The sequence below is a fragment of the Mytilus edulis genome, chromosome 3 (assembly GCF_963676685.1).
Source record: "Mytilus edulis chromosome 3, xbMytEdul2.2, whole genome shotgun sequence".
Classification (NCBI taxonomy): Eukaryota; Metazoa; Mollusca; class Bivalvia; order Mytilida; family Mytilidae; genus Mytilus; species Mytilus edulis.
Genome location: NC_092346.1, coordinates 5,397,344 through 5,410,067, shown reverse-complemented (window position 1 = coordinate 5,410,067; position 12,724 = coordinate 5,397,344). Strand labels below are relative to the sequence as shown.

Sequence of the window (12,724 nt, the reverse complement as noted above, 5' to 3'; positions counted from 1 at the left end):
CCTCACTTTCACACTCCATGTGGTAACATTAAGGATCTAATCTATCATATATTGTTAACCTCACTTTCACACTATATGTGGTAACATTAAGGATCTAATCTATCATATATTGTTAACCTCACTTTCACCCTCCATGTGGTAACTTTAAGGATCTAATCTATCATATATTGTTAACCTCACTTTCACACTCCATGTGGTAACTTTAAGGACCTCATCTATCATATATTGTTAACCTCACTTTCACACTCCATGTGGTAACTTTAAGGTTCTAATCTATCATATATTGTTAACCTCACTTTCACACTCCATGTGGTAACATTAAGGATCTCATCTATCATATATTGTTAACCTCACTTTCACACTCCATGTGGTAACTTTAAGGATCTCATCTATCATATATGGTTAACCTCACTTTCACACTCCATGTGGTAACATTAAGGATCTCATCTATCATATATTGTTAACCTCACTTTCACACTCCATGTGGTAACTTTAAGGATCTCATCTATCATATATGGTTAACCTCACTTTCACACTCCATGTGGTAACTTTAAGGATCTCATCTATCATATATTGTTAGCCTCACTTTCACACTCCATGTGGTAACTTTAAGGTTCTAATCTATCATATATTGTTAACCTCACTTTCACACTCCATGTGGTAACATTAAGGATCTCATCTATCATATATTGTTAGCCTCACTTTCACACTCCATGTGGTAACTTTAAGGATCTCATCTATCATATATTGTTAGCCTCACTTTCCCACTCCATGTGGTAACATTAAGGATCTCATCTATCATATATTGTTAACCTCACTTTCACACTCCATGTGGTAACGTTAAGGATCTAGTCTATCATATATTGTTAACCTCACTTTCACACTCCATGTGGTAACTTTAAGGTTCCCCATTTGAAAAATTATACATGATAGTCTATTATTATTATTATACCCCTTGTAGCAAGTTCATTGACCTTTGAAATAATTTAAACATTGCAGAAGACATTTAAGTATCAACCCTTATTTAGCATATATTACTATTACATTTTCTAAAAGGAAAGACACTATTGCAAGCATGTGCCTATCAACCTAGCTGAAGATTATTAAGAATAAGAACTATAAATGTGAACGTTTTGCAATAAAATTGAAATGTTATTAATTTAACTAATATCTAGATCACGAAACATATTTGTCTGTGAAATGCTGCATTTTGTACTGCCTTTTGTTTATCTTTTTTGTCTGGCACATTTTTGTACAGAATTTACAGTCTCATTTAATAGACAATATATAAAGTGATATTTTTATGAGGATAGAAAAATTAAATAAACCTACAACAATTTCAGAGAACAAATCTACTTTTTCAATTCGCTTGTGTAGTAAAATGACATTTAAACTTTTCATGAGGTTATCTTTAATTTTTCAGCGGTATTTTGTTCGGACCAGTAAATAATTGATAGATTGAAAGTCCATTTAACCATCTAGCACCTTTGCAAACTCTCTAACTGCCATGTTCAGTCAATTATTTAATTTATGATTTGATTTTTTTCACAGAATATTAAAACTTTCAGTTTTTTTTAAATTCTTTTTAAAAACATTTCGCTACTGTTTCTTTTTCTGATAAATTATTTGTCACATGGTTGAAACTTAAAAGTTTGGTTTTTTTTGTTGGTAAAAAGTAAAATCACAAAAATACTGAACTCTAAGGAAAATTCAAAACCGAAAGTCATTTTGCAAATGGCAATATCAAAAGCTCAAAAAAAAAATTTGATTAACAAGATTTGATTTGATCAGATGACTGAAGGTTGTGAGTAAGTTGTATACTGATATTTTTAATTTTAAATGAAAGGTATTGAAAGAATAAAAGTGAAGTATAATTAGCTGTCGTTATGACCTGGTAATAGATCAATTTATATCAAAGAATTAACTTAACTTTGTGTGAACTATTATAGTTTGAACCTGAACGTAAAGTGGATTCAAATGTAGTAAGTACTCTGACTAACCAATGAATGAATCAATGTCCGCATGGCTTCTTAGAGCCGAGTTGCATAATTCTTCTTCCTAAAAATCTTTGGATTGGTTTTTGTTTAAAAAAAAGTGTTTCTTAAGAAATTCTTTTAGTCTAGTTTTGGCAATAGGGTGGTCTTTACCTATTATACTTTTCATTTATTTAATTCTTTTTTTTTTCATTTGGAAAGGTTTCTTAAAATAATGTTCTGGACAAGGTCTTTTTAAATAAGGTTCTGGGAAGGGTTTCTTTAGATAATATTGTGGATCAAAATGCAACTCGGCTGAATTTTAGATTCATTGAAGCATTTGTAAGAATTTCTTCATGATTTATAATTAAATAGAAGCTTTTTTAATTTTAAACTTGTCCAAAAAAAATGAGACTGTGAATTCTTGTATGAAAAGTTATTAAAAGATGAAATGTTTGTTCTTTGCAGTATTTTCATATTTGAACAGAAGAATTGTATGTTTTTGAAATCTGCATGGTACAGTGTTGATAATATTCATGGCATGATGTATACCTTTGACTCTTCAGCTTTTGATTTTTTTACAATGATAAATTATCATTGTGCTTTGTTTGAAATCTTTTCTGATATATAACCTTAGATAACTGTTTGATTAAAAAGCATGGAGTATAATTTGATATCACATGGTTTTCCCCCCAATAAATGATGGTCTGCTTTTCATTAAAGATTGAAAAGACTCAAAGAAAAAAAGCAATTAAGAGAGTTTTTTTTAGTCTTTATTCTATAAATTATGGAATTGAAATCAATGTCACTAAGTGAAATTTCTTATTTAAACATTTGATCTTTATATCAGGAATTGTTATAAAAACAAACTAAAAACTAACATGAGCTCTATTAGACTTACCTAGTCTTTTGAAAATCTTTGGAAAATTAATCAGAAACTATTTAATAGCATTTTGACAATAAATAAAACAGAATTTTTAATACTTTTATTGAAAAAAAATGTAAATATTCTACTTCATCTACCCAGCTTTCCATCTTTCCAAATCATTAAAATAGACAATGGGACAAGTTATGACTAAATCATGCTAATATTCTTTAAACCCATGTTTTAGAATATGCATTAAATACATTAACATCATGCGAAAAAATCATGACTTTCATAGGCAGGCTAGTGTAGATTTTGATGTGTGGCACAAATAGCTGTGCTTTTGTAGGTAAATACTAGGCTTAATTATATTCTATAAAACCAACAGAAAAACAACGAACTGTAAAAGGAAGTGTTATGTGTCAAATTCCATGCTCGGAAAAAACTGTTGTCTGTATTCTTGAATGCACAAAACTTACTATCTTTAATGATTATTAATTTTTGTTCTAATTTGTAGTTTTTTTTTTCTTTCAGCTTCAACCAAATAGTGCATCAGGATCTGGAGCATTAGAACACGATTCACACTCCCTGTATCAAAGATGTCCTCTGGTAAGCCTTTCTTTGTCCATTTGATATAAGTACCAATTATCAGGTTGTCTGCATGTTGATATTGTAAAATATCAGCTGTGAGTCACAATAGGAAGCTTTTTGTTGAGTGAGGATTAGAAAATGATAATTCTGCAAAAGTTTTCACACCTATACTTGTTGATAAAGTTCCACTCAAATTCTTCATGTTTAGTTGGAGAAGTAATTTGATTGGAAAGAAGAGATACTTTTGGGCTTCGAAAAGCACCCAGAAGCAAGAATAGAAATGTTTCCTCTTTTTATTAATTGGCGGCAAAGTATGTTAAATGATAACAATTATAATGATGAACATAATAAAAACTTTCTGTATGAAAAGATAAATGGAAAATGTCAGTTTTATATCTAGTAATTGTTTTTCAGAGTGACCCAGTTCCAGGACCCCTGCCATTGGGTGTGGCGGTTATTGATAGTTCTGTCAAGTTGTATGGATCAGTATTCCCACGTGTGGCACACAAACACAGATTTCAGATGTTACAACACTTTAACGAATGCATCAAACAAGCCAAATCATTTAGACAACAGGCTGTACAGATGAACATATTTACTGCAGTGTTGTGTTCATTAAAGGTAAATCTACACTTTAGTATTAATGAGTAGTTCAAACAATAAAAATGTGGTTCACATCCTAGTGATTAAGACCAATAAACAAAAGTGCTGAAGGTCCTGAATTTTAATCCTTACTCCGGGTATTGGAATTTCCAATACTTAAAAAGGTGTTTTTCAGCCTCCATCACACAATTTTGGTACACAGACCATGTTAAACTACAATGAAAACTTTGGGGCCTTGGTTTATTATCCTACATATATCTCTTTAGTTTGTCTGTTCCTCCTAAGAAGATCATAGACTCTTTTTAAGAGTTCCTCTCTTCCTCAACAACAACAACAGACTTCCTTACACTCCCTTTGTGTTTAGTGATCGGTTCTACATAAGTTAGGGACACGGCTTGATTTACATGGATTTTTTGAGGGATGCTTCCATTAACAAAAGAGTCTATGTACATGCATACATACAAATTATAAAATCATAAAGGTAAGACAACAGGCAAAACAAAAGTAAATTTGTGTATTGTGTTTATTAAATTTTGTCCAGAAAATACCTGTGTGTTAAAAGTTTTTCTCAACTTTCTAGGATGATGTATAGCTTACTCTGCATGGGTGTGTTTTATTCATACCAAAAGATGGTAAATCAACACTTTTCAACTTGATAATAATATTTGACTTTTATGTTTTCAGAGTTTGGCTGAAACAAAGACCAGTGTTGGCCCAGATGACGTTAGACAGGCAGCTTTCAATCTCATATTGGTACAGTCTTTACTGATTTTATCTAATATCATATAAACATGCTGTCTGGCAAGAAAAAATGGGAATACTGTTGATTAAAATACTTCTTTACTTCACTCTTTTGTCTAAATGTAAACGCTTCAGTACAAAGCTGTTTTAATTTGCAAGTATCAAATTATTTTGAGATTTTCTTTTGTGACATTGCATTTAGGTTAATAAGATTTTTTGTAAAGTAGACTGAGAATCTTCATTAGAGATGCTAGAATTAAGTGTATATTCATGAATGTATCTTACTTTATTTCCAGGGTGCTTTAGGAAGCCAGAACCCAATTTTAAGATGTGCTGCAGGAGAGGCCTTGGGTAGAATAGCTCAGGTGGTTGGAGATAGTAGATTTATTGCTGATATGGCACAAAGTAGCTTTAATAGGTTAGTATCACAACCTTGTACAGGTTAGATAATTTGGTTTCCTTAAATGAAAGAGCGATTATCTGGGGGTATCCATAATTAGACAATCATAAAAATAAAAAGAAGAAAAAGCAACAACAATATATATTTAGTTGCCAACATATAAATCTTTTTCAGTGTTGTATGAGACTTGAATTACTGACCATGCAAGACCCTTATGGGTAGTCAATGTTGTTAAAATCCAGCCTTGACATACAACTTCTTAAACTTAATCTCTTTCTGATTAATCAGACTAGATGCTTAATATTTTTTTAATTTGTTTGCTCTTGAAATGTTTATTTTCATGGGTAACAATTTTTGTGGAAACAGACGAAAAAAATGTTCATGGATATTTTATCTTGTGGTTTTGCAAAAGTTTCTTTCGCAAATTGAACATTTATATTTTTGGTTCCCTATACCAACAAAAATTTGTACTAAAAAAATAATAATATACTTTCTTATTTTAGTTTGAAGTCAGCTAGAGATGTAGTGAGCAGGACTGGGCATTCCCTAGCTCTGGGTTGTCTACATAGATATGTTGGAGGGATGGGCTCAGGACAGCATCTCAATACAAGTGTTAGCATACTGTTGGCCCTAGCACAAGATTCAAGTTCACCAGTTGTGCAGGTAAATATATAAATTGAATAAAGTTTTATGCAAGCAGGGTCATCATCTGTGTCCCATGTACAAATTCACCTTTTATTTAGAAAAGATTAACTAAACATTTTGTTTTCCTGTGACCAACAGCAAACTGTATAAAAGACCTTCCTTTTGATTAAATAATTGACTGTGTTTATATCTCCTTTTTCAGGTTTGGTCTTTACATGCTTTAGGACTGATAGCTGATTCAGGAGGTCCAATGTTCCGTAGTTATGTGGAGCCAACCTTGACCTTAGTGTTACAGTTATTACTGACAGTGCCTCCCTCTACAGTAGATGTTCATCAGTGTCTGGGCAAATGTTTGTCAGCACTCATAACATCATTAGGACCTGAATTACAAGGTCAACATTAGGACAATTGATTACTTTACAAAAAGTCTTTTCAACAATTAAATTAATTTATTTATTACATTTATTGCAATAAAATTCCTTGATCTTTCAGTGTAATAAAAACTGTTAATTTTACTTATGAAAAAAATAAATCTGATAATTCCACTCCTCTCATGTCAAACAATCAATGAAATTGCATCAAACAAAAATTGTTATGCAAAGAAAAAAGATTAAGTTTCTTGCATTTTCTACTTCATTTCCAATAAAGTTAATAAAATAACTAGTTCAAGAACTCAAATATTGAAAAATATCCAACTGATGACTGAATAACACGGAGAATTAACTCATGCTTTATGTGCATACATGATTTAATGTTATATTTGGTCTCTCTTTGATTAATGTCTATATTTGAACTCTTGAACTAGTTATTCAATAATTTGTGTCAAACTAATTACAGAAAATTTTCAAAAAGGTTAAATGTACTGTATGATTAACTTAATTTATGACAATTGCGACAATACTTCTTTTAATGAATCTTAAGTGAAATGTGAAATTGTTTTCATTGTAGGAAACAGTGGTTCCATAGCCACAGCCAGATTGTACTGTATGGTGTGTTGTGCTATTATGCAGTGCCACCAGGACTCTTTAGTCAACGCTGAGGCCATCACATGTCTACAACAGTTACATATGTTTGCTCCTCGTCATGTCAATCTGACCTCATTAATTCCTCAGCTTTGTGTAAGTATTTGTTACTCAGGACTCTAGTCAATGTTGAGGCCATCACATGTCTACAACAGTTACATATGTTTGCTCCCCGTCATGTTAATCTAACCTCATTAATTCCTCAGCTTTGTGTAAGTATTTATTACTGAAATCAAATTTGAAAGTAAGTCAGAAGTTGGCCAAATTAATTTGTATACAGGAAATGGGGGCATCAAATGTTACCTTATAATATTCTTCTATCTGTTCCATTTCATTTTTGTTTTCGCACTCTTACTTAATTCTTTTTTCATCTAAATTTAATGAAACTCATACACGATGCATGATTCACAATTGAGCAACACTTTACCCACCAAAATAAGGAAAGAAAAATTAATAAGTCTATTTAAACACGTTTAAATGTTTGATACCATTTACAGGAGAATTTAGCCAGTGGTCATTTATTGTTACGAAGAGCTGCCGTAGGTTGTTTACGTCAGCTTGTGACAAGAGAGGCTGGGGAGGTCAGTGAGCAGGCCCTAACTCTGGCCGTCAGTGAAGGCAAGGAAGGACAACCTGATTCCTTTATTACTGACACAGGATTAGAAGGTTCGCTGTTTGGTATGATGGATACAGAGACAGATGGGAAATTAATATCAGACGTACAGGACACCATCGACAGCTTGTTACAAGCACTGGCCACCCGTAACCTCACTCGATGGCTGAAACTTCTTAAAGATGTCCTTTCAGCATCAACAGGTATGTAAAGGAATGTGATCAAGAGTTAAACTTCCATCATAAGATTAATTTCATGGTACAAGTAAGTCTTGGGATTGCGTGTTCAAACTAATCTGACTTCAGTTCTTATATCAAATAAAAAAAACTTTGAATTTGAAAGAGAAGGTTTATGTGTATCAATGAGACAGCTTTCCAATTACAAAGATAAGGAAAAATATAGTGGGAGTCAATATCTCATAAACACACACTCAAAACATCAAACAAAATACCATATATCTATTTTTGTGTTAAGTTTTGTTTCACAGTTTTGACTTAACATATGGCAGTTTAATCAATGCTGTGCAAAAATTAGATACATGTGAAAAACACGATATACGGCAGTAAACATTAAAAAGCTTTTTACCATTTTACTGAACTGCAAGAAAGTGGTAGTTAGCAATCCATTTTGTGAAAAAAAATGTCTTTTTATGAGATGTTTTTTATTTTTCCAGACACGACCAGTAGTTTACAGGATGGAGATAATGATTTAGATGATAAAGATTCTGAAGATGAAGATGACAATGAAACATTTACTGCTTTAGAAGCTGATGTAACTCATCCTACAGTAGCTCCAAGGTTGGTTCTAATTAGAATACTGTAAATTCAGAAATGATTGCGTGCATTTATTTTTGAGATTTTGTCATTTCAAACGTAAATGTGATTTAAATTTTGCGATATTGAGGAAAATCCTGTTCAATTCATATAAATAAAATTTAAATGTGAGTTTAAATTATTGAGATTATAACCCTATCGCATCTTTTGCAATAATAAAAACATCACAATAATTTCTGAATTTACCGTATTAATTTGATTTTTTGTTTGTCTTCAAGACCACTTGTTACTTTTCTTTACTGCCAGTCACAAAAAGAGAAGTAACTTTTCACTATGAATTTGACGTAGTATCAGCCCTGTAAGAGCTATTTTAAAGGAATTGATGTTGGGTTTGAAGGAAAGACTTCTAAGATTCCTCAATAAATAACAGTGTGAATGATTTTGCATAAAAAATACAAAATGAACCATTTCCATTCTCAATTTTATTAACTGTAATTTAATAAATCCTCCCAACTTTTATTTTAATGGAATGTTTTCTTTGGGAGAGATGCAAAAAAAGAATAGTAACTTCATATATTTTAAAATGGTAATAGACCAGAAAATACAGTACAATATATCTGCACTTTGATTATTGAAAAATTATCAAAGCTTACTTATATTTACTCGTAGATGGCCAACTCAAGTGGTTGCCACAGAATGTTTAAGAATGATTGTAACTTCTTTACATTTACTTGTAGATGGCCAACTCAAGTGTTTGCCACAGAATGTTTAAGAATGATTGTAACTTCTTTATGTTTACTTGTAGATGGCCAACTCGAGTGTTTGCCACAGAATGTTTAAGGATGATTGTAACAGCATGTGAAGTAGATGACACACATTTTGATCTGGAAAAAGCAAGGAACCTAAAGAATACAACTGGTCAAGGTATAAACTAATTTTAAACATAAAGTGTACTTACTTATAATAATGAAGATGTGGTAGGATTGCCAATGAGACAACTCATCTCAAGAGACCAAATGACACAGAAATTAACAAATATAGGTCACTGTATGGCCTTCAATAATGAGTAAATCCTACACCAAATAGTTAGCTAGAAAAGACCCCTAAATGACAAATGTAAAAACAATTTAAGTGAGAAAACTTACGACCTACCTTTAATTTTTAGAAAATGAGGATAAAACCATGAAAAACTTGTTCCAAAAAAGCATAAAAGATTTTGAAATTGAAATTACATTGTACTTATTATTTATGTATGTTTAATTTCAGTGAATTACTTAGTGTTACATCTGTCAGAGTTGGTCAGGATGGCCTTCATAGCAGCTACCTCAGACAGCAACCAACTTAGACTTGCTGGACTTTCTGCTTTACAGGTAATGTCAAATTAAATTACTAAAATTCACATGATGACAGACCATTATATCTCTACGTAAAGTAATGATGGAAATTTTACAAATAAAATTTGTACTCAGTAAAAGATAATTAGATTACTGTAATTTGTATCTCCCATGTTACCAACTGACAAAAGATTATAAAAAAAGATTTGATCTTGTCAAAATGAATGAAAAGTAATTTGGAAAACATTTTTTTTCAGGATGTTATTATGAAGTTTGCTAAGGTACCAGAACCAGAATTTCCAGGTCATGTAATCTTAGAACAGTTTCAAGCACAGGTATGTTTTCAAACTTGTATTCTCAGAGTATGTTATATTTATTTGTTAATCCATTTGATATGATTCATATATTTCTCAGGAACAGGTCAGTTTCATACTTCTCTTCATAGACCCATAAGAGTGCACAAGAGATTTCCATTATTTTCTTTTTCATATAAAGTTCTGTATTTCTATAAGATTTCATGTTTTTTGTGAGTTGAGAAAAAATTTATTTATGAGAAAATTTGATTTGATGGATTTCGAAAGAGTGCAAACAAGTGTATTTAAGATATATACTTTGTTAAATAATTAAATTCTTGGGTTAATCTATACCCATGAATTCTCAGAAAATAGTTACTCACTAATTATAATGAATCCACAGTTTATGTATTACAGTTTAATATGCACTAGTGATCAATGATTTATTTTTGTTTCCTAGGTTAGTGCAGCATTGCGGCCAGCTTTCTCTCAAGACACACCCTCAGATGTGACGGCTGCAGCTTGTAATGTATGTAGCACATGGATTGGGAGTGGTGTCGCCAGGGATTTAAATGATTTACGCAGAGTTCATCAACTACTAGTATCCTCATTAGCAAAACTTAACTCAGGAAAATCACAGTCACAAATATACAACGAAAGTGCCGTCACAATGGAAAAACTAGCAGTATTAAGAGCTTGGGCAGAGGTTAGTATTGGTTTTTATATCCACACATATGTTAATAATGACATACATGTGAAATGTATATTTTTAAATATGTTAAAGTTCAAGTACTGTAAATTCAGATATAATTGCATGCATTTATTATTGCGATTTTGTCATTTTAGACTAAAATGTGATTTTAATTTTTGCAATATTCAGAAAAATGCTGTTTGATTGTTATAAAAAAAATTGAAAATGTGAGTTTTAATCGTTGCAATTATAACCCTGTTGCGTTTTTTTGCAATGATAAAAATATCGCAATAATTTCTGAATTAACAGTACTGCAATGTTTAAGTAAACCAACTTTATATTATGAGTAGGTACTTTATAGTATTGTCTTACAGTCTCAATGGCAAATTCTATTGTTTTCCCTTTAAGATTCACTTGTCTAGACAAGTGCAATATATTGTTGATGGGGCCCTGGTGGCCAAATGGTCTAATTTGCTCCTTTTTACAGTGATCAGTGGTGATTTGATGTATTATTCAATCTCAATAAATTATATTTCTTTTTACAGGTTTACATTGTAGCTGTTGAAAGAGATAAAGAGAATGAAAAAGGAGTAAATAATAAATCTAAGTTTGATGATGAATATAGTGACAACTCTAGAGAAAGTTTATTATCACTTGTAAAACCAGAGTTACCTACCCTTAGTCAGAATTGGTATGGGGCTCTCAGAGATTATGGCTATCTCTCGCTTCCCTCGGGTAAGTTTGAAGCTGTATTAAGAGACATCTGCTCCTAATTAGAATTCAGAGGTGTTGCGGTTACCTCCCCTTTTTATACGCAAGTTACAATAGATAATAGTTATCAATAATTTCATTTCATTATTTAATGATACACTAAATGCAGAAAATTAAAAAGTTATTTTTGATAAAAAAAAGGATTGATTGTAAAGTCCATTGGAAAAAGTCAAAGAAGGAAATAAGGGCACATTGTTAAATGGGGGTGAAAAAATGTAAGATAAATGGGTGAATAAACACACACTATCTAATAACTTTTAAGGGTAGGTAATTTAACCTTCACTGAAGATATCCAAAACATATTTATACATATCTACAATAACATTTAAAAAAGAATCTGACAGCAAAGTTGATATTAAAACATTATATCTTAACAAAAAAATAACAATTGCACCTGGTTGATAAGTTCATCCTATTTTATTGACTTAGTGATAATTATTTAATTATTGTGTTGTAGAATACTCCAGTCAGCTACCATCAGAAGGTGGAACATTCTATCATCCAGATACAATAGAGTCGGCCAAGCAGCACTATAAGCAATGTTGGCCTTCTATACTACATGCATTAACTATATGGCTGAAAGAGACAGAATTTACAAATAAAGATAAAGATGATGGCAATGAGAAAAATGTTCCAGCTAATATGAATGATGTAAATAAAGAAAGATTCTTCTTACTCCTAGGTAAAAATATATGATCACTGTTAAGTCATTATTACTTGTGGGATATCAATTTTCAGAGGATTTGTCATGACAATTTGGAGTACATACCTTACAAGCCTATTTTGTCGTGACTTTGTCCTCATTTTGATGTGGCATGTTGGATATGTGAGCCTGCTGAATGAGTAAAAGCAGATGTAGAGTATTCCTCAAAGAAAGAGCTAACCATTGACACAAATTTCAAAAGACATCTCCACCAATAGACAAGTTTCTATATAATATGTGAAGCTCTTTAGGGACGACATCAAAAGTTCAATGAAGGATAAAAAACTTAATTCACATAGTTTTTTCACTAACCCCACCCTTCTTCTTAACTTAATTCAATGAAGGATAAAAAACTTAATTCACATAGTTTTTTCACTGACCCCAACCTCCTCTTAACTTAATTTGGGAAAAATTGATTGGCCCATATAGATATATGTAAAAATCAATGTGGGATAACCACATCTTGCAGCAGTTCAACCCCAACCCCCAAACTATTTGAATTAAGTTTTTTATCTTACATTGATCTTTTGATGTCGTCCCTTACTGTCCTGAGTATAGAAAATGAAATAAACACTTTATAAGAGCATCAAATGAATCTAGCAGAGACTATGAGAGGTCTAGTTTGTGACTTTCTACCGGTACATAAACAACATTAAACTATAGTCGCCGTCAGCGGAAATTCGTAGCGGTTATCGGTAAAAATAAT

The 12,724-nt window shown here is 31.6% G+C and overlaps 1 protein-coding gene across 2 annotated transcripts in view; it reads left to right on the top strand.

Annotated features, from left to right (window-relative positions):
- The window catches only part of LOC139515681 (HEAT repeat-containing protein 5B-like), a 64,250-nt gene that overhangs the window by 33,209 nt on the left and 18,317 nt on the right, over window positions 1-12,724 (top strand). The window contains exons 16-31 of one of the 2 annotated variants that reach the window (XM_071305324.1): window positions 1,950-1,982; window positions 3,373-3,447; window positions 3,844-4,050; window positions 4,717-4,785; window positions 5,070-5,191; window positions 5,677-5,836; window positions 6,021-6,210; window positions 6,767-6,936; window positions 7,338-7,656; window positions 8,127-8,250; window positions 9,032-9,150; window positions 9,493-9,596; window positions 9,818-9,895; window positions 10,314-10,559; window positions 11,090-11,279; window positions 11,773-11,997. In XM_071305324.1, coding sequence (XP_071161425.1) covers window positions 1,950-1,982; window positions 3,373-3,447; window positions 3,844-4,050; window positions 4,717-4,785; window positions 5,070-5,191; window positions 5,677-5,836; window positions 6,021-6,210; window positions 6,767-6,936; window positions 7,338-7,656; window positions 8,127-8,250; window positions 9,032-9,150; window positions 9,493-9,596; window positions 9,818-9,895; window positions 10,314-10,559; window positions 11,090-11,279; window positions 11,773-11,997 — 2,431 coding nt within the window. The remainder of the gene's footprint in view (window positions 1-1,949; window positions 1,983-3,372; window positions 3,448-3,843; window positions 4,051-4,716; window positions 4,786-5,069; window positions 5,192-5,676; window positions 5,837-6,020; window positions 6,211-6,766; window positions 6,937-7,337; window positions 7,657-8,126; window positions 8,251-9,031; window positions 9,151-9,492; window positions 9,597-9,817; window positions 9,896-10,313; window positions 10,560-11,089; window positions 11,280-11,772; window positions 11,998-12,724) is intronic. The other variant, XM_071305325.1, reaches the window with a different exon arrangement.